The sequence below is a fragment of the Leptonychotes weddellii genome, chromosome 1, assembly GCF_054177405.1.
Source record: "Leptonychotes weddellii isolate Sample4059 chromosome 1, ASM5417740v2, whole genome shotgun sequence".
NCBI classification, from domain to species: Eukaryota; Metazoa; Chordata; class Mammalia; order Carnivora; family Phocidae; genus Leptonychotes; species Leptonychotes weddellii.
The window spans coordinates 50,787,098-50,807,313 of NC_138369.1; the positions used below are offsets into that span (position 1 = coordinate 50,787,098).

Consider the following 20,216-nt stretch of genomic DNA (forward strand, 5'->3'; position numbering starts at 1 on the left):
GGAGGGGCAGAGGGAGAAGCAGACTCCCTGCCGAGCAGGGAGCCCGATGCGGGACTCGATCCTGGGTCTCCAGGATCATGACCTGAGCCGAAGGCAGTCGCTTAACCAACTGAGCCACCCAGGCGCCCTCATTTTGGTTTTTTTAAAACTGCATAAAGCGTGATGCCATCAAGAGCCCTCACCACAAGCCCTGGAGGTCTTTTTTTTTTTTTTTTTTAAGATTTTATTTATTTATTTGAGAGAGAGAATGAGATAGAGAGAGCACGAGACGGGGGAGGGTCAGAGGGAGAAGCAGGCTTCCCGCTGAGCGGGGAGCCCGATGCGGGACTCGATCCATGGACTCCAGGATCATGACCTGAGCCGAAGGCAGTTGCTTAACCAACTGAGCCACCCAGGCGCCCCCCTGGAGGTCTTTAAATACTCTAAAAACTAGAACACTTTTCCGCGTCATCACTGGTGCTCTTGCTGTCCGAGGGAAGGGTCTGATGTGGCTTTCAGATACAGAGTGAGCCATGTGCGTGCACCTTCCCCCGCTACGTCAGGAGGTTGTCTAGTGAAGGGCCTGAGTTGCTGACGATGAGAAGGCCAGAAGCCCTTCCCTCTGAAGGGCTGGCCCCCTTGTGGGGAGAGGCCATGAGGACCAGTACTGGGGTGGGAGGAACTGTTCCTGCAGAGTACCCTTCTCCTCCCGCTTTTTTCCTGCTCTGGATTCTGGATATCTGGTGCTGTGATGTGTGAATAAGAATCATTTCCTGATCGGGAGCTCAAATTAGGGCAAGAGATGGACCCATGTCGGGATGTGGTGGCCAACACTGAGCTCTGCCAAGAGGATCCAGAGAGGCTTCCTGGAACAGGAAATGGTCGAGCTGTCTTAAAGGGGATATGGGAACCGACCAGGTCAAGCACAGGACACAGTGGGGTAAGCAGGTTGCAGACAAGGCCCAAGAAGGAGGACTGAGTGTAGTTCAAAGCTGCTGCAGGCCAGTTCTGCTGGTGGGAGAGCATGACATGGGGCTGTGGGAACTGTAAGCAGATGGCAGCCTGGGGCTGAGTGCCTGGGACTATGGAGTTCAGACCATAAGGAGAGGTGGGGACCATCATTTTTGAGTAGGGGATTGACTGGATCGGTAAGAAATCTGAACCCTGGGGACTGCCACTAAAGGCAAGGAGACCTTTAGGGACAACTGCTCTCACCTGGGTAACAGATGATGGGGCAGTGGGGATAAAGAGGACAGTTCTTAACTATTTAGGAAGCATAGGAATGGGCTAAGTGTGGGAAATACAGAGCCCAGCAGACCTTGCATTCCCCAGTACGGGGTGGGGGCAGGGGGGCCCTCACTGCATACTTCCAGGGGAGGAAGGCAGTGTGTAGAGACATGCTCCCTGGGGATACGGTGAGGCCTAGACACGGAAGTGCTGTTATATGTGGCCTTTTGCAGCTCTCAGCAACCCCGCCTGGCCCATCCTGTGCTCTTGGCACCCTGTACCAGCTCTCTGCCCTTTGACTCTGTGAGGTTTTCCTCCTGAATCAATAACCCACTTTTGTCCCTTCTTCCAGGTTCAACTTTACTATGAGCACTCTCACTGATCTGAGGACAGGAACAAAGCTGCAGGTACTCACTATACCTATGGCAAGTGCAAATGGCAGCCAAAGAGCTTAATTCCACAGGCTGCCTTGAGAGGGACAGGCCAGAGCAGCTGCAAGCTCCTGGGACAAGCACTTCACAAGTGCAGGACATGGTACCAGAGGGTCTGGAGAGGACAGTCTGGCACACAACAGGCAGGGCAACATGGATTCTCCCGCTAGGCTGGGGCCATTTCCATTTCTGAAGGCACATCTTCCTACCCTTTATCTTTTTCTAAGATTATTTATTTATTTATTTATTTGACACACACAAAAAGAGAGAGAGAGCAAGCACAAGCAGGGGGAGTGGGAGAGGGAGAGGGAGAAGCAGGCTTCCCGCTGAGCAGGGAGCCCAATGTGGGACTCAATCTCAGGACCCTGGGATCATGAGCTGAAGGCAGACGCTTAACCAGCTGAGCCACCCAGGTGCCCCTCTTCCTACCCTTTAAAAAGATAAACAAATCACAGCTTGAACAATGGAGGCCGGACTAAAGATTCTGGAATTAGCCATCCCTGTGTAAATCCCCCTCCCACCATTTAGGAGGCTGTGTGGTCTTGTACAAACTACTTATAGTCCCCCAGGTCCTGAGTCCTCACTGGTCCAATGGGAATGACTGCATCCACCTTATAAAGCCCCAGGGGAAGGGCCTGGTTCTCAGGCACTTGACAAAGAGCTACAAATGGCGCCCGTAAAGCTGGCGTAGGAGAGCGGCGAGGCCACGGCTCTCTGGGAGAAGCCATCCCACCCGTTCGGTGGTGGTGACTGCCAGGGAGCGCAGAGCCAGCAAAGCAGCATGGACAACCAAGGTCTTATCGCTGCACTCCAGCCAGCCCAGCCCTGCAGATTAGGTTCCTCTGGCTGACCAACCCGAACCAATGCTCGGCTGAACTGGCATCTTGCACCCCGAATCAACAGCAGTAGTCGGGACAGGAACTGAGTGCACAGGAGGTCTCTCTGGCCTCAGACAATGAAGTCTTCCCTCCTCGGCACTCACTCTGCCAGCACCACTGGTGATAGTGGTGACGCATGCAGTGAAAAATGGCCTTGAAAGAATGAATAGATGCAGCAAGGCAGGGAGAGAAAGGGAAAAAGACAAACCTTGTACTTAATGCACCTGAGCAATCACCAGGTCTTGTTCAGGCGACACGGGAAGAGCAAGGAGCGCCATGGCCTTGTACCGGCTCCAGCACGGTTTCTCATCCAGAGGAGATCCCAAGAGGGGGGAGCCTGCATGCAGTCTCTGAATAGCCTAAACACACTGCAGCCTAAAACGCTTTGCGACCCACGATGTTCCATGTGTTGGGAAATGGCTAGTGGAGGTACACAGAAGTGCTCATACGGCCGTGGCTATTTATGACCAGCTGTGTCCAAGTCAGCAGCAAGAGGAGCTGCCCCAGTATTATAGACTTCCATCACTCCTGCCCAGAGGGAGAGGGATAGTAGGCCCTGTCCAAAAAAAAAAAAAAAATGTACATGCATGCCTAAACTGACAAACATGCTAAGACATGACTTTAGAACCAAGGTGAGGACTGAGTGGGAAATTAGCAGCACCCCTCCTCAAGCAGACTGCAGCCCAGGGAAAGAGTCAGTGGTGACGAGGCAGCATCTGTAATTGCTATCCACCTAAGGGGTGTCTCCTTTGGCCCCTAGGCTTTCAAAGACAGGGATGAAGACCTGAGCTCTCCAAAGAAACAAGGTGCTGGATCTAAGTCTAGCCCCCAGGGAGAAGGCACTGTGTGATCTCAGAGTTCCTAACAGCTCAGGAAAGGGAAGGTCTAAACACGAGAGTGCCCGGGGTCCTCCCATCAGATGAAAGATTCTAATGAATTCCAGGCTCTTACCCAAGATGCTAAAACAGTGCTTCCCAAATGGTGGTCTAAGAAGGACCCATGTTAGAATCACCTGTGTGTCCACCCTACCTGGACTAGGTGGCCCTACCTGGTCTAGGACTCCCCAGGGGAAATCTGTCATTTTGAACAGGTATCTCAGGTGACAATGAGGCCCACAATGTTGCTCTACAATGGGGTCTCCCACCTCAGCACTATCAACATGTTTGTGCTGGTAATTCCTTGTTGTGGGGCCATCCTAGGCACTGTAGGATGGTTAGCAGTATCCCTGACCTCTACCCACTAATGCCAATTGCACCCTCCCCCAGTCATGACAGGCAATATGTCTTGACATCACGAAATGTCCTCTGGAGGGCAAAATCACCCCTGTCACAAACCACTGCTCTCTAAGAAGAGGAAGCTAAAGGGGGATAGGAGCCTTTGAAAACTCATTTCTGAGAAATATAATCACAAATGACCTCAATAAGGGGGAAAGGGATAGAGAGCTGTCCTCAGGCCCAATGCACCCGAAGATCACAACACGCCCCTGCTCGTGACTCCCTGGAGAGGCATGCCAGATTTCCTGGGGAGGGAAAGCAGGGAGTTGAAGAGTACAGAGGGGGTTTCTCCACGTGCATCTGCGAGCGGGAGCCCTAGGAACCCCTGATCTATGGGGTCACCACATCTCGCAGGGCAGAGAGGGTGCAGGACCCACTGGGAACACTAAGGAATGGCCCAGCCTACAAGAGCAAGGTCAGAAAAGCTGAGGCCCAGGCAAGCTGAGCCATTTGGAAAATGCTAAGGACAAAAAAAGGGCTTTTAAAATTGGATCAGGAGTGATAGGAACAAGAAGGGATAGGCCCATATTGGGGTGAAAGGTGTTCAGTTAACAGATGACGGAGAGAAAGAACTACAAACTCCCATTTTCTATCAAGGAGGACAATCTTCAGACTGAAAAGGGTGAATCAAACACTGATATGAGGGAATTGAAACGCGAGATGGAGACGAGATTGTGAGAGAACATCTAGTCACACTAAATGAATTCAAATCTCCTGATCCAGATGAATCACATCTCAGCTCTGAATTAACTTACAGAAGAGACATGCTCGTTGCTGGCAATCTCAAGAACTCAGAGAAAATGAGAAGATGCCCAAGATGAGACAATGTCCAATTTAGCAAAGGGGAGAAAAGGTGGATTTTTGCAAACTACAGACTGGTGAGCTAGACACAGATGCCTGAGAGAATTCTACTGTCTAAGTACTCAGAAATGGAAGTCACAGCCACCAGGAGGAAGCCCAGGCTGGTGGGAAACAAGGTATCCAGACGCACTTCTGTGCTTTTGTCATAAAGTCATTCCACTGCCTAGAGTGATGGAAACACCACCCAGAGTGACGGGGACGCTGCCTACAGTGATGGAGATACTCAAGCCCAGAGTGATGGAGACACTGCCCAGAGTGTGGGGACACCATCTAGAGCAATGGGGATACCACCCAGAGTGATGGGGTCACTGCCCACAGTGATGGAGATACTCACTGCCCAGAGTGATGGAGACACCGCCCAGATTGATAGGGACACTGTCTACAGTGATGGGGACATTGCCTACAGTGGTGGAGATACTCACTGCCCAGAGTGACAGGGACACTACCCAGATTGATAGGGTGTCTGTCTACAGTGATGGGGACATTGCCTACAGTGATGGAAATACTCATGCCCAGAGTGATGGAGACACTGCCCAGAGTGTGGGGACACCACCTAGAGCAATGGGGATACCACCCAGAATGATGGGGTCACTGCCTAGAGTGATGGGACACTGCTCACAGTGAAAGAAATACTCACTGCCCAGAGTGATGGGGACACCACCCAGAGTGATGGGGTCACTGCCTGGACTGTAGGGACACATGGTCCAGAGTGATGGAGATACTGCCTAGAGTGATGGAGACACCACCCAGAGTGTTGGGGACATAGCCCAGCATGAGGGGGACACTACCCAGTGTGGAGACACTGCCCAGAGCAATGGGGACACTGCCCAGAGTGATGGGGTCACTGCCTAGAGCATAGGGACATATAGCCCAGAGTGATGGGGACACTGCCTACAGTGATGGAAATATTCACTGCCCAGAGTGATGGAGACACTGCCCAGAGTGATGGGGTCACTGCCTAGAGTGTAGGGACATATAGCCCAGAGTGATGGGGCCACTGCCCAGAGTAATGGGGTCACTGCCCAGAGTGATGGGGTCACTGCCTACAGCATAGGGACACATTGCCCAGAGTGATGGGGACACTGGCCAGAGTGATGGGGTCACTGCCCAGAGCAATGGGGACATCACCTAGAGTGATGGTGACACTGCCCAGAGTGGTGGGGACACTGCCCAGAGTGACAAGGTCACTGCCTAGCGTGTAAGGACATACGGTCCAGAGTGATGGGGACGCTGCCTACAGTGATGGGGACACTGCACAGAATGATGGAGACACTGCCTACAGGGATGGGGACACTGCACAGAGTGGACTCTGCTCAGTGAGATTCTGCCCCATGCTGCATCTGTGGGAGGACCAAACAGCAGAGGGAACCTAGAGTAGCACTCCTATTCTGCAAAGTCTGGAGAGTGAGGACAGATGTTTGACCACAGAGTGTGGCATCTTCCTTCTGACTCAGCATCATTATTCACCACTTAAAGGAAAGAGTGGCAGTATACTGATTAAATCTGCTGATGACATGAAGTTCAGAAGGAGATCCAATATGTTGGATGGGTAACAGATCCAAACACATCTCAGAGGCTAGAACGGCCCCATCCACTCCAATGAGATGAAAATTAACAGAGATCGGGTCCAAATCCTGCAGCCATATGCATGCAGGACAAGGCAGTGCACACACAGCCCAGCAGCACACACAAAGCCCAAAGGAGCTGAGCCCAAGCGAGACAGCCAAGGTCAGTCCAGGCAGTGCTGCCAGGGGAAATGTCCCCTCGGGAGGGTTTGTGGGGGTGATGGCACAGCCCTATGCCACCCCCACCCCTTTGCCCTTGTACGCTGGCTTAAGTTCTAGGGCCCGCAGGGACAGGGACAAGCTAAAACCTACCAAAAGGAGAACGGTTAGATTGCCCCCCTGTGAGGAAAGCCTGAGAGAACTGGGGTGATGGTTTCACTGGGGAAGCACGGGGGGAGGCTAGTCGTCACCTCTCTGGCACACCACACAGGCTCGTCCTGTCTGGCTCTGCAACAGCTGTTACTCCAGAGGATGTGAGTAGAACCAGCAGGTGGTAGTTACATGCAGGACACCTGAGCTGACTCCAAAGTGATGCACAACCACCGCTGTCCATTAACAGCATGGACCGTGCAAGGAGGAGGGGGTGCGGCTAACACCCACACACGCTGTGACAGGCATGTCCACGTGTCGTCTCATTCAGACCTTAGCAACAATCCAATAAGGCTGTGCTTATTCCCTGAAGAATGAGGAACCCAGGCTCATGGAAGTTAACCCATTTGCCTAAGGTCGCACAGTTAGCAAGAACTGAGGTAAGCAGTCAGACCCAGGGGTGAACCTCAATCCCATGCTTTTCCAACCTGCGGTGTCCAGTCAGAGCCTGACTGATCAGCAGCTGGGGAGACAACAAGAAAACATCCCGTGTCAGGGAAGAGTCCCTCCAGGCAGAAGAATCAATAGTGATTATGGTGCATAAACAGGCCTTCGTAAAGCAATGAACATGATCACTTAATTAGTAATAAAAAAGTACAAATTCAAAGACCAATTTTTGCCCATCAAATTAACAAACTTGGGCGCCTGGGTGGCTCAGTTGGTTAAGCGACTGCCCTCGGCTCAGGTCATGATCCTGGAGTCCCGGGATCGAGTCCCGCATCGGGCTCCCTGCTCAGCAGGGAGTCTGCTTCTCCCTCTGACCCTCCTCCCTCTCATGCTCTCTGTCTCTCATTCTCTCTCAAATAAATAAATAAAAAAAAACTTTAAAAAAACAAAACAAATTAACAAACTTAAAAACCAATAAAAATGGGGAAGGGAGAGCTTTAAGTGTACCACCTAACAGGAAAATCAAAAAAATCATATGAAGAAGTTCTCAAAAGAAGAAATACAAGAGGCCAACAAACTTATAAGAAGATGCTCAGCCATATTAATAATCAAAGAAATGCAAAAATTTTAGGCTGAAAAAAGGCTGTGATGGTGTAGGTATGAGGAGGGGACTCTCAAGTCATTTTGTTGGTATGTAATTCTGAAGAGAAATTTGGATGTCTCTAAAATTAACTGTGAAAGACTGAAGAATCCTAAATGTCCATTAACAGGAAAACGGTGAAATAAATAATGCCGATCCCCACCATGTAGTCTTTAAAGGAACAAGGTAGATCTGATGGACAAAGAGAAGTGATGTGCAAAGTTGTCTAAGATGTATTGTTGGATGCAAGAAGCAAGTTAGTAAAGAATAAACTATGACCCCAACTGTAAAAAACAAACCATGTCTGTGTTTTTCACAGAAATAAGGCTGACAGTTGCAGGGGATGGCCGGAAGCACATTTACCAGTGTTCCTGCTGGAGTGTTGGGACCACACTTTGCATGCTTTCATAGTGCTTGAACTTCTTGCAAACATGCATTACATCTGTAATTAATTTTAAAAAGAAAAAGGAAAACAGCCCATGTTGCTGAAGGAAGGGAGGCTGGTGCCATCATGTACTGTGAAAAGAAGTGTGTACTGTTACTAGCCCTGCTACACGGCAGTCTGGCAAGGTGAAACCCCAAGCCCGAAGGATGGACAGTCTATGGCTCAGCAACTGCAATTCTAAATATTTTTCCTAAGAAGAAAGCTGAATTCAGGCAGCTTTTAAGGATAAGCTTTTTTTTTTTTTCTAATAGGAATAGCCTAGAGCAACATAACAATGCTTATGTTGGAAATGTAGGAAAGAGTAGATTATGGCACATTCATAAAAAGGAGTAGTACACAACTAATTAAGTGTAGAAATAGATTTGATGTGGAAAAGTGGTTCATAATAGTTTGACTTTCAAAATGGTTACCGAAGAGCATCATGGTTATGTTACCATTTTTGCAAATACAGATGACCCCTGAACCATGCAGGGGTTAGGGTAGTGATGACCCCCTCCTCCAAAGAGTTGAAAATCCATATGTAATTTTCTACTGCCCCAAAAACTTAACTACTAGTAGCCTAGTATTGACCAGAAGCCATACTGATCGAGACAGTTGATTAACACATATTTTGTATGTTATATGCATTATATGCTCACAATAAAGTAAGCTAAATAAAATGTTGTTGAGAAAATCATAAAGAAAATACAAATACCATACCGTATAGGAGAAAATCTGTATATTAAGGGGCCCATGCAGCTCAAACCCATATTATTCAAGGGTCAACTGTATTATAACATGGCCAATATTACCATAACAGAAACAGGTTTTGGCAGTGTCCACCAAGATGCTAACAAAGGTTACCTCCCTAGGTAGGGGGTCTGATTTGGCAAGTTTGATTTTACTCTTTGGGCTTATCTGAAATTTTTGGTTTTTCTACTGTGAACACATGCTACTTAAGAAATATGTATAAGCTCAGTAGGTTAAGGGTCCAACTCTTGGTTTTGGCTCAGGTCATGATCTCAAGGTCGTAAGATCAAGCCCTCCATCGGGCTCTGCACTGGGCGTGGAGTCTGCTTAAGATTCTCTCTCTCTCCCTCTGCCCCTCCTCCCTCATTCCCTCACAAAAGAAGGAAGGAAGGAAGGAAGAAGGAAGGAAGGAAGGAAGGAAGGAAGAAGGAAGGAAGGAAGGAAGGAAGGAAGGAAGGAAAGAAAGAAAGAAAGAAAGAAAGAAAGAAAGAAAGAAAGAAAGAAAGAAAGAGAAAGAAAGGGCAATTTTTTAAAAGGGCAATGATGCCCCATGGCTGGATAAGCTCCAAGCAGAAAACTGGGTAATTTCCATGATGCCAAGCACCGAGGCAGGGTTTTTGTAACAGAGCGGTCTGGCTGCCCTGCTGGCACCACACAACAGGCAGTTATACTCGGAGAACCACCTCCACCTACTTCTAGGCACCTAAGCCCAAAGTGCTACTGACTGCTCTGGGCTGTCATCTGTCCTGATTGCTGAGCCACCATGTCAGGCATCTCTGTCTCTCAGGCACTGAGTTTGCTCTGGGGACAAAACAGTGAGTTAGGTGGCAGCCCTGCACAGAAAGAGCAGCAGGAAGTGGTCAAAGAAGGCCTCTGGGGTGATGTTAATGTCAGGAGAGAGGCCGTGTGGCCAGAGAACATGCCAGGTAGACACGCAGCCAAGACCCAGACCACAAAGCCCTGCAGGCCAGGCTCAGGAATCCCAGCTTTCTTCTGAATGCATCAGGGAGTTGTTGATGGACGTTAGAAATGGTCCTCCTGCAACAAGGAGATACCAGATCATAGGTGGAGGATCTGGTAAAAAGGACACCAGCAGGGAGGTGATGGTTTCAGCTCAAGAGAGAGATTAGCAAGGGGCTGCCATTATGGCAGGAGGACAAAGGAAGAACAGGAGCTATTAGCTCAGTAACCAGGACAGGACTTGGTCACCAGGGCAGTGAGATGGCAGAGCACTGGAAGGGAGAGACCAAAGGGTAACCTCAGATTCTGTCTGCAGCATCTCACCACCACCATGGCCAAGGGCTGAAGGAAAGGCCCAAAGGAATTCACCTGGTCCAGTCAAGCTGATCGAAGCTGGGAAGGGAAGAGCCAAGAAGGAAAGGAAAGGGAGAGACCACAGAGTGCCTATTTAATTAGAATTGTTTGTTTAACTGGGTCTTTTCCAGCAGGGATAGGTGATAACCTGCATACATGATGGACAGGCACTTCTGGCTCTTCAAGCCATAAGGACCTATTTAGGAGACTAAATGCGCTGGGGGAAAACCAACAGACAATAACCATGGCGCAGGAAGTGCTGCATGTTAATGCAGCTGCTGCCAGGAATGGTGCAGAAACCACTTCAAGAGGAGGTACCGATTGAGCCCAAGCTTAAAAGGACCATAGCACAGTAATGGAGGGAGTGACATAAATCCGCAGCCGTGAACAGTGACTTAACCACTGAGGTTAGCCCTTCTCCCCACATGATCATTTAGCCTCCTAATGAGGTATGCAGTTGGCTCTTCCCTTCTCTGGACCAGGTTCCACACCATGAAGGAGAAAGATGGGAATATAAACCTAACGAGTTTTTGCAACAAGTTGCTGGCATAAAAAAGGGGGGAGGGTCTGTTCTGAGTGACAAAAGACTTAAAAGCCTAAGAATCAATTATAACGTGGCAACTCCAGTGAATCCTGACTTAACACCAGCAACAAACAAGCACAAACAAAAACATTGGGAAAAGGTATTTTTGGGGAAATCAAGGTTAATTCCCTGAGGGAAGATAACAATATTGTAGTTATGTAAGAAAAGGTCTGTATTTTTCAGAGACACATACTGAAGAATGTAGAGGGAAATGTCATGGTCACTGAGATTTGCTTCAAAGCAAATCTGAACAGAAGAGAAAAAAAGAAATAAATATGAGCAAATGTGGCAAAATTGTTAAGTTTGGGGGACAGGGACAGAGAGGTTCATTATACTATTCTACTGTTCTGCTTAGTGTAAATTCTATCATAGATCTTTTTTTTTTAAGATTTTATTTATTTATTTGAGAGAGAGAGAGACAGAGAGTGTGTGTATGTGCACGCGTGAGCAGCGGGGAGGGGCAGAGAGAGAGGGAAAAAGAAAGAATCCCAAGCAGACTCCCTGCTGAGCATGGAGCCGGACATGGGGCTGGATCTCACAACCCTGAGATCATGACCTGAGCCAAAACCAAGAGTTGGAAGCTTAACCAACTGATCCACCCAGCGCCCCCATCATAGATCACTTTAATTCAGTTTCTTTTTAAGATTTTACTTATTTATTTGAGAGGGAGAGAGCGTGAGAGAGTGCGCAGGAGTAGGGGGGAGGGGCAGAGGGAGAAGCAGACTCCCCGCTGAGCAGGGAGCCCCATGCAGGGCTTGATCCTAGGACCCTGGGATCATGACCTGAGCCAAAGGCAGACGCTTAACCAACTGAGCCACCTGGGTGCCCTGTTTTAATACAGTTTCAGTACTCTGAGAAGCTGACCAGGGCAGCGGACTGATGAACAACTGATCCCTGCATTTAGCCTGCCTGGGCCCATGGACAGCGAACCGACTGCTATGATCCCAAATCATTCACGTGACAACTGCTGCCCATTTCAAAGTCTGTTTCTTTACCTATACAGAGGGGATGGTAGCAGTTCCTACCTTGCGGGACTGCCTTGCAGATGTGATGAATGAGAACATGTGATGCACCTGGGACACACCTGGCCCTTTGACAGCAAAGATTCAAACAAGATCAGCTGTCATTTTGTCACTCAGCTCACTGGGTCATTGTGCAGGCCCAAGGAGGCAGTTCAGGGGAGGTGTCCGGCCAGTGCTTTGCACATGGGAAATACTCAGCAAATGTTGGCTACTGAGCACCAAGAAAGCCAGCCAAGAAAGCCAGCCTCAGAGACAGAAAGAAAGTTAGTTAGCAATACTCTATCAATTCCTATTGATTGATGAGAACTCCTATTCCTGTTTTACAGACGTGGATTCAGGAAGACCTGTCTAAATCTTGGACCCAGAGTTGAATGGCTGTGAAACCTTGCTCTATCCCTTAACCTCTCTGAGCGTCCTCATTTTCATCTATGATGACCATTCCTTCCCCACCCAGCCCCACCAAACCTAAGTGACGTAACTTAGGCACTGTACGTAGCCAGGAGGGGTGGTGCAGCCCGTTCAGCGGGGCACCTGGAGCAGACATCTAACCCACGGAAGCCTGGCCACAAGGCCCAGGAAGGCCACCGCCTCTCCACATGCACAACAGAGGGGTAGTCTCTGCTCTCCCTCCTCACCTCCCAGGTTACTGTGAGATAAAAGGATTTCTGTGAAGATGAGACTGTGAGGTAAAGAAACAGACCTTTAGCAAACACACCAGAAGTAACATACAGAGTAGATGCAGGGAGTGTGGGACTGGGAGTGGTAGCAGAGGTGGTGGAGGAAGCAGTGGCGGTGGCAGAACCCAAGATTTAAAAGCATCTACCTCCAGAGCCTGTGACTAACCCTCACTCTCTATGGTGGAAAACCTGTAAGACTCATGGACACAGCTGCCAGGAACCAGAGTCCTGGTTATATTCTTAATTAGCTAGGTGACCTCTGGGGACAATGGGAGCAACAACAGTTATATTATTAGATCTGGCTGGTAACAGTAATGGCAGGTGCCATTTATACCACGATATATTACAACGGACTAAGTCCTATGTCACGTCCTTTATTATCTTGAAAATGTAATTACTACTGTTGCCATTGTAAAGATGAAGACTCCCAAGGCTCCAGGGCTTAAGTGACTTGTTCTTGCCTATAAAGCCAGCAGGTGGTGAAGTTGTAATTCAAACCCAGGTCCCTCCAGATCTAAAAACCCAGTGCTTGCAGCCATACCAAGTGATTCTCAAACCATTTAGCTGCCTTGGGGCCCTTTTCTTATCTGTGAAAATAATTGGATCGGATCAATGGTTCTCAATTTCTTTGTTTCCCCCTCAAAAGACCCGGGCCCCCCCAGCACAGGTATAAAAAGCCCATTTTCACTAAGAAAGGCTGTCCGGAATCTCTAAGCAGTATGTTCTTTCACTTATCACTTCCGGTACACTGTTGAGAACACACAAATGGCCATTTTTATGCCGGTACCATTATGAAAATGTGGTACAAGTTGGGTAACAGGTGTGTGGGTATCCTTCTTTAGCCGCCGGGGGAACAACTTCTGGACTCAACAATCTTCAAAAGTCCCTTGGGCTCAGGGCAGTCGGGTACAGAACTGTTCCTCACAGCGATCAGGGGTGGGCTCCTTTCCCACATGGGCCAATTTCTTGCTGCATTGCTTTTAGGTCACTCTTATCTGTTCCCTCCTCTAAATTCCCAATGCTCTGGCAGCTTCTCTCCACAGGAATGCCACACTGGGAATGCCTACCATGCCTCAGTCTTGCATCCTAAGTGGTGAGCCCCTCTCTGCCTCTCTGGTACCGACGTTGAGCCTAACACAAAGCAAAGCCCACCCTCAGGAGAAATGCCTGCTAGCCACTCAGAGCACTTGGCGGTCAGCAGTTCTTACAACAAGACATACGGCTCGCTCACCACACGGCTGGAAGTCACTCCACCTCCAGAGCCAGAGGACGACTCTTCTGGGGTGAAGGCAGCCCTTCCCATTGCATGCCCTCTGACCCCCTTGGGGACCTGGCTTCCACTGGACCACTCAGGGACACATTATGAATTCTCCTCCCCCCATAAATATGGTCAAGTCACTCCCTCTTAAACCACCAATGTTCTCTCTTTGATGAAACTTCTTGAGAGAATGGTCTATACCTGTTTCCTCTACTTCCCGCACTCACTGCAGCTCTAACTCCACAAGTAACCCAGCTTCAGTCTCCACAGCAATACTAGAAAAGCTCTCTCAACACAACTCACATGTCCTTCAAAGTGCAATCAAGAGGCCTCTCCTCTAGCCCTCCCTGGCCTGTAGCATTTGGCACTGTTGACCACCATCTCTTGAACCTTCTTCCCGAGCTGATTCGGGAGGCAGCGTGGCATGGTGGGAAGAGCAGAGACTTCAGAGCTCTGACTTCATCCATCAGCTTCATGGCTTCTGGCAGCTCATTTAACCTGATTCCCAGTTTCTTCATTTGTAAAATGTGTAATATAATCTACCTTGCAGGCTTGCTGCAAGGATTAGCGATAATTTATGTAAAAGAGCCTGGCACATAGCAGATGCATCATAACATCGTGGTGGCTGTCATCTTGTGGGACACAGAACTCCATGTCTGACACTCTCAAGCATCTGCTGGCCATCTCTACCTCGTATGTGCAGGTCTGAAATTAAACTCACAACCTTCCCCAAGTGTCGTGGCTCACCTGAATTTTTCTCTTTCTCTCGGGTTAACCACGGCCTTGCTAGCACCTGGTGGTGTTCATCTCTCCCATGTTAACCATTCTACTGAGTATGTAATGGTGTCACCTTATTGTTGTGACTGCATTTCCTTGGCATGTGTGAGGCTGGGCCCTCTCTACGTGTTCCCGACCAGTGGGCCACCTTCTCTTGTAAAGCAGAATCCTCTGTATTTAACTCCTCTTCCTCTGCATCCTAGAGCAGCTTCTGTTTTCCTGAACAGACTCCCGACTGACACCCCCTGGGAAACCAGGCAGGGGGCTGTTTAGTGCTGTCACTGAGAAAGCTGCAGGCTTGGCAGGATCACATGACAGTTGTTCCTTAAAAAAAGAAAGCCGGAGTAGAAGCAAAGAGAAAAAATGGGAAAAGGGCTGACTGTTCACATATCAATGTTGGGATGGCATGTGCACCCAACGGGGGCAGGAACAGAGATTTACATTCTGGGGGAAAGAGCCCGAGATCCAGGAAGAACCCACATATTTCTCAGGTTCTCCCTGCCTCCAGTCTGTGAAGCTAGACCCCCAAAATGCCCTCCCCACTTTGCAGTTGTTGAGTTTGGAAAAAAGTGAGACCATTTTTACAGGGCTGCCAGGCCTGGTCATGGGAAGCAGGCACTCAGGCATCCTCCCACCTGGGGTCCTATTCCTCACATCTCCCTCCCCTCCCAAACTGAGCTGTGAATTCCCTGAGGAAGGAATCACAACTGTTGGAGCCATCTCTGGGCACTGAGCAGAATTAAACGAATATGGAATTAGTGAATGGCTATGCATTTATTAAAGAAGGGGGAAAAGGATGGAAATGACATGAAAGAGAACCAAATAGTTCTACATCAGATACTCATACACAAATGAGCACTCATCCTCCAAACAACTGGCAAGTCAGTCTTCAAATTCCTGTTTCAAAGATAAGAAAGCTGAAGCTTTGGGACTTCAACAACTTGCTCAGAGTCAGAAGGCTGGTAAATTATTGAGGCTGAACTAGGGCTCGTTCCCCACCACCTCCCTGACTTGGCCCCGTGGCTGAGGGCAGAAGACACACTGTTGGCGAGTCAGAGTGGTCAGCTCAATGGCTGTCGGGTTCATAGCCACCCGGCACCCAGGCTTCCACCAGAAGACAGTAGACGTTGCTGGTTCTGACTGGGCACAAGTCACCCTTAGCCCCGAGATAGCTGAATCGAGGGGGAGTGCGGGTGAAGTCTACTCCCAGTTCTTCAGTTTACTATAGGAAACCACAGAGGGCAGCTGAGCAAAGGCTCTGGGAGGACAGTTAAGCTGGCAAGAGGTTCGGCAGCCACACCTCTGACAGTCAAGGTGGTAGACAGCTTCACCTTCCTGGACCCTACGCCCAACATACAGAAATGGAAAATGGCCCTGTTCTCTAAAACTGTCAGGCACATGAGAAACATGCAGTTGTGAGTAGCACATGGTCTCCATACTGCTTTGCACAGAGCTGTCTTCTACCCCTCTGCATCCTGAATGACAGACGGATGCCATGGCAGGCATTCGAGAAAAGCCCAGTGAAGCCCGGAGAGGAGGCTTCTGCATCCCAGAGAGCAGCCGCCCACTGATGATAAAATCCATCTCAGCACATGTATGTCTATGCACGTGTACACACATTCACCTATTAAGCCAAACCTGAAGCATTAGGACTTGAAAGAGAATTGCCAGTAACCACTGCACACTAAAGAGAGGAGCCAGCTTTTGCTAGGCACCGGAACATGCCAACACCTTTCAGACATTACCTCCTCTAATGTCCCCATCGACACCCTAAGGAAGGCACCTGCACCTCCATTTTATAGACAAAGAAACTGAGACATGAGGACGCACAGTGTGGCCGCAAAGGGCAGTGGTGCAGGGCCGCATGTGGGCCCAGGTCCACCGTGAGCACGTGCTGCCCCTGCTTCACAGCTTGCATGTGAACACCATGTCTGGGGTTTGCTCGCAGGTGCCATAAAACCTTCACCAGGCCCCGGCATCCCCAGCAGCTCACTGCTCTCTGTGATGAAAGGAAAAACATTCCTCACTTAGATCCTGCAGTGTGGGTGTGAGGAACAATTACTCAGAAAGATTATAAAGCATAGGAGCCCTACAAAATATGATTTCCACACTCAAGAATAATCATCTAAGGAATAAATACTGCAGTACAAAGGGGTCAAGACATCTCCTCCCCCTTGAAAATGAGTCTAGATTCGGCACAGGATTTCCCTACTTGCCAATCACAACGGGCCAGCCCTCGAAAACAGTGTCCTTCAGGCAGAAGGGCAGCAGGGTTCCAGCTGAGAGGCCAGTGGACACAGCATGGCAGCCCCATGAGCCCAGGCCTCTGTGCCCCCATCCCAACCTTTCCTGGCCCCTGACCACGCTCCCAACTATTTTGTGTGGTCGAGGATGATTCAGCAGCTGTTCCAAGTTTCCCCCTAAACAGGTTTCCATCATCAATTTCTTTTTTTTTTTTTAATTTTTTATTTATTTATTTGACAGAGACATAGTGAGAGCAGGAACACAAGCAGGGGGAGCGGCAGGCAGAGGGAGAAGCAGGCTCCCTGTGGAGCAGGGAGCCCGATGCGGGACTCGATCCCAGGACCCTGGGATCATGACCTGAGCCAAAGGCAGACGCTTAACGACTGAGCCACCCAGGCACCCCTCCATCATCAATTTCTAAACTTAAGAGGAAACGGGAAAAAAAAAAGAAAAGAAAGGAGCCTGCTGATTGGAAGGCCCTTAAGCTGTGTGTACAGAAGCTGAAAATGTCAAGGTCTGAGAGTATTCAACAAATGAAAGCAGAATTATATAAAAGCAACAGCTAATAAAAAAGATTGTCGGATGCCGTGTTCTTCATCTTCCCAGCCAGTACGGGAATAAAATTATCCACGGAGAAGATGGAAAACCTTTCTCAAGACTGGTATAATTAAGCTTTAGGACCATGCCTCTTTGCTCCCCCTTCTCCAGTGCCCCTTCCACCCCGCACCCCCCCCACCCATTTCCCTCACCGATCTCTAGTTTCCAGGATGTTGGAGGTGCTTTCCGTTTGTATATTATCACCAGCAAAATGCTAGTATTTAAGAGTCAGGCAGGTGATCATGTTTTTGCACCTCCTTCTGGAAGCATTCAATAACTTCACAATCATGTAGGAAAACCTCATTTTAGAAAAAGCCCACATCTGCATATGTAAGGAGTCTGGGCTTCCCTGTAGGATGAGGGGAAGAACAGATGAGAAGGAAGGGCTCATCCAGGAGAATCTCCTTTCCTTCAGCAAACTGGGCTGAAGGAGAACTACGGTGGGGATGAGAAAGGAGAGTGACAAGGGGAAAACAGATTTGAGACACAAAAACGCTGTAAGGCTACTGCCCTTCACCCCAAGCAGACACGCGCAAACATGCTTCTAGGAGCCAAACCCAGAGAGGGAAATGCAAGAGGAGCGCAGCAGGAGACCGGAGAATTGCACACATAACAACACAAAAAAATCTGCGCTCATGAACATATGGGCAACTGTGATAATTAGAGCTATGGCTGGTGGAATGTTTTTACCCTTTTCCAGGATCTCAAATCACAATCCTTGTCATTACAGCTACAGTCAAACCTGGGCAGGAGGTCGTTCCAGGAAACTCTCCTTGTTAAGGACCACCTCTGTAAGCCGCTTGAGGTGCCCTACTGGCCTTCAGGATGACGCCGTCGCTACCCCCGGCGGGCGGTGCTGGGTGTTCACATGACAGTTCTGCCCGTCCCCTAAAACACCCTGCAGGAGGTGTACAGGAGTGTCCCCGGAGCAAGGAGGAGCGTCCGTCCTATCCCCACGGCCTGGAAATCCAGAAATCCACATTTCTGCCAGTCTCCAGTGTGCCATGCCACAGGAGAAAACCCCTATGGAAATCAAGCCCCTCAGGCAAACTGTCAATTTCAAAGCTCCAAAGCGTGACAAACGATTCGCGAAGATTTGCCTGCAATAAGCTGATGGCTCAGGTTGCCTGGCATGCCATCTCAGACAGAAGGAAGAACAATTTTTTTAAACCTCCCAACCATCTCCTTCCATGTTTTAAGCTGTTTCTTTGAAAAACCTGTCATGATCAACAAATTAAGCCCCCCCCAAAGTAAGCAAGTTACCAAATGAATTTTCAAGAGTCGTTGTAGGCATTAACAAAAAAAAAAAAGGAATGATGATATGTCTTTGAATCTCATTCATTTCAAAGGCTTATCCCTAGAAAATGTAGGGAGTGTGTAGCCATGGTGCACTTTGATCTCCCCGACTCCCAGGAGAAAATCAATAATACAACTTTAATATATTTGTACAGCAAAACTTCACGTTATTATTATTTTTATCCAATGCAGCTTAACTAAAGCCAGAAAGGTAGGCTAGGTCTCAGCACCGCCCTGTGGTGAAAGTGAATTTTTTCTAAAACTGAACTATAGCACAGCCAGCCGGAGTCACAAAAAGCAGGCCAATTAAAAGCCATTGTCTGTGAATGAATACAACTTGTGGAAAGGGTGTGGGTATGGTGCTTGCCAGGCACAGGAGGGCAGGTCCGCAGGGGGACCGGCTGCTGGGGCGAGTGGGGAATGGGGAGTGCAGGCTCCTCTCTGCCCCACAGCGGCGGTGGACCCTGGGTGGGGGCTTTCAGGACCTGGTCCCCCAAGGCAGCCGACAGGAGCCTTACCTTCCTCCCAAGGCGCCCCAGCTGCTCCTTACAGAAGGTGTCACGGCGGCTCAGCTCTGCCTCCCGGCTCTCCAGCTCTCTGGCCTAGTGGGAAGAGAACAAAGCCCACGTTAGCCGGCAGCACCTGGGCTGAGCTGTGGGGAGAAACCAAGGAGGTTCTGTTCCCAGAGACACTGACCATGCAAAGAGCAGCCATCATGAGTTGAAAACCTACGCTATGCTACATCACTTACGTACCCTGCAGAGAACTTCAAGGTGCATAGTTACTGGAGTCATTTCACAGAAGACCAGCACACACATTTACTGAGTGCATACTATGTGCCAAGTACTGGTCCAAGTGCTTCCCATAGACTTTCTCATTTGACCCTCACAACACCCCTACGGAATATATGATCCCCCTGTAGGTGAAGAAATGGAGGGGCTAAGCGACTGTCCCAGCTCATGGCTACGAGGGAGGAACTGGGGTTTGAGCCCCAGCAGATGCAGGGCCTGACCACAGAGCTGCACTGCCTCAAGACCACACAGCCTGGAAAGACCAGAGCTGTTCCCTGGCCAGAGTTCTCACCCCTGGCACCAGACCACGCCATCGACTCACACATGAGCTCCCAGAGGCAGGGATGCCAGAATGCCCTTCTTCTGGAGAGGTAAACTCCCTGCTTCAGGGGTCAGGGATCCGAAAGGTGAGCAGTATCAGAACCCCAGAACCCTAGAGCTGGAGAGACAGCTGCTCCCCCACCCACCTGGCAGAGGTGGGTGAGGACCTTCCCTTGAGGTTACAGTTCGGCTGAGGGGCTTGCCTAATCAGGGCAAGCAACCTGGAGCTAGCACACCTGCGGTGGGACTGCCCCATCCTTAACTAGTTGGGTGACCGAGTTCCAGCTTACTCAGGTACAATATACGAGGCTAAAGCAGAAGTGTCTGCCCCACAGGACTGTGTGGAAGGTTAAGGAAACCCCGGCAGAAACAGGTGGGGTCACAGCAGACCTCCACCAAGGGAGTGTCATGGCAGTGTCCCCTGCCTGGGACACCCATGGCCCTGGAGCCTCTCAGGACCTCTGTGGGACAAGGCCCCAAGGCCTGTCCCCCAGCCCAGAAGGCTGGCTCAGTGCTCGTACAGAAAAGTAATGCCATCTGGTCACTGTCTG

The 20,216-nt window shown here is 49.5% G+C and overlaps 1 protein-coding gene across 1 annotated transcript in view; it reads right to left on the reverse strand.

The window, feature by feature from the left end:
* The window catches only part of CHCHD6 (coiled-coil-helix-coiled-coil-helix domain containing 6), a 236,006-nt gene that overhangs the window by 95,186 nt on the left and 120,604 nt on the right, over window positions 1-20,216 (reverse strand). The window contains exon 4 of the mRNA XM_081813395.1: window positions 19,072-19,155. Coding sequence (XP_081669521.1) covers window positions 19,072-19,155 — 84 coding nt within the window. The remainder of the gene's footprint in view (window positions 1-19,071; window positions 19,156-20,216) is intronic.